At 44.4% G+C, this 1741-nt stretch overlaps 1 protein-coding gene across 1 annotated transcript in view; it reads left to right on the forward strand.

The window, feature by feature from the left end:
• The first annotated feature begins 718 nt into the window (after positions 1 to 718).
• LOC109295500 (tetraspanin-15-like) overlaps positions 719 to 1741 on the forward strand; it is a 245193-nt gene continuing 244170 nt past the window's right edge. The window contains exon 1 of the mRNA XM_019514372.1: positions 719 to 956. Coding sequence (XP_019369917.1) covers positions 870 to 956 — 87 coding nt within the window. The 5' untranslated portion in view covers positions 719 to 869. The remainder of the gene's footprint in view (positions 957 to 1741) is intronic.

Raw genomic sequence — 1741 nt, forward strand, 5'->3', positions numbered from 1 at the left:
GTCTGTTTCATTCCAGGTTCTTGTTCCAGTTGGCCATCCTACCTTCACAACCAGGAACAACTGGCCTCAAAATAAACTGTGACTTAACACTCAGCAAGTTGTTGCCATAGCCGGAACATGTTCGTTCAGTCTCGACTTCCCTATGCTGTGCCTTCCTTGTTGGAGCATACTGATTCATAGATCACCGAGTCCTTCACCTTGTATTATAAACCAAGAACGGAAAGGTCTAACCGCAGGACTGGAAAGAAGGTGGGTGATTTGGGTGGTGTACCCAGCTCTGCCACCAACTGGCTCCCTCTTTGTCTCTGAGCAGTTGCTTAACTTTCTGATGCTTCAGTATCTGCCACCACCTGTAATCTAGAGTGCGTATCACCCCTGAGATGGTGGCATGATCATGACGTTTTATTTTATTTATGCAGTAAGGGACAAGGGAAGCATTTTCTATTGCAGTTTGTCTACTCGAGCAGATCTGCTGTTTGCTTTAAAAAAAGAAAGTACTGTAGGGGTTAGACAGCTGCCTGTGTCTGCTGATGGAGCCATTTGCTGAGCATCAATATTCCCGGGGGGGGGGGCGGAAAACCATACAGCAAATCTCACTCGGTTCGTTTGAGAATGGAATGTATATTAGTTGCATCAGGCTACACAGGCAACATAGGAAAGGGTTAACACTGCTGTGCTGCTGCCTCCCCTTTAATTGCTTTCTGTTTCTCCCAGGCGGAAGTTGTGCAGAGCAGCTGAAGTTTAAGGCTGGTTTTGTTTGGTTTTTTTTTTTGGTTTTTTTATTCTAGGCATTGAGATTTGGAGACTGTGTCAAAGCAGGGAGAGTCCAACACGTACACAAAGCAAAGCTGAAAGCGCATGCTGGGAAGATGACTAAAGAAACAAAATGGAAAGATTCCCTCTTCTATTACTACTGCATCAAATTTGCTCTCTCTGCCTATGCCACCCTGTTCTCGGTAGGTGTTTCAGTCCATTTCCCACTTTTGCGTTGTCTAGGGGAACACGATACCTGCCTTGTGGTTTGTTTTACTTTCAGTTTCTTACAGTCACCCTCAGCTCTATAAAATCTGCTGGTCAGTAATGATGCGTGGGCTTGGGCTGCATTGTCGAAGTGCCCGCTTACACAGCTCGAATTCAGGGGGTTTTGTTTATTACTGGCAGGGCATGGTGCTCTCCACTGTGATGCATTTAATACTATTTCTCCCCGATGTCCCACTTATTAGCTGCTTTAAACATCAGTCAGGGCCATGGCTTGTGTTTCAGACAAGGTTTTATTTAAAAATATAAATCACTGAAGAAATGTAACGTTTCCATGGGACAATCATCTCTTTTGCAATATTCCCAGCTAGCCCATTTGTACCGGACATCAGCTTCATGCTCTTCCACGACCTGTCTCGTTCGATGGAGATCAGAAGGAAGTTTGGTGTGACACCTGCCAGCTGTGATCACTTATCGCTTTGAGTCCTTAGTGGTTGTGGCTTTGGCCAGGCTGGTTCCTTGCTTGCTTTTGAAGTTCTGTTTAATTAATAGAGTTTTGAAGGATGTTTAGTCCCTACTACAAGACACCTACCTGTGACATTAGCACAATAAACTTGAGACTGCACAAAACTCAGGAAGTGTGAACTCATTGTAAATGAAGAGAAGCGGGGATGGCTTATTTTTTGTCTGTGCAATAACTGTACGTTGTGGAAGAAAGTGTTGGAGAGTGTTTCTCTCACTAGAGGCTTTGTGATAATGTTTT

This window comes from Gavialis gangeticus, unplaced genomic scaffold, assembly GCF_001723915.1.
Source record: "Gavialis gangeticus isolate Ggan-Ray unplaced genomic scaffold, GavGan_comp1, whole genome shotgun sequence".
Lineage (NCBI taxonomy): Eukaryota > Metazoa > Chordata > Crocodylia > Gavialidae > Gavialis > Gavialis gangeticus.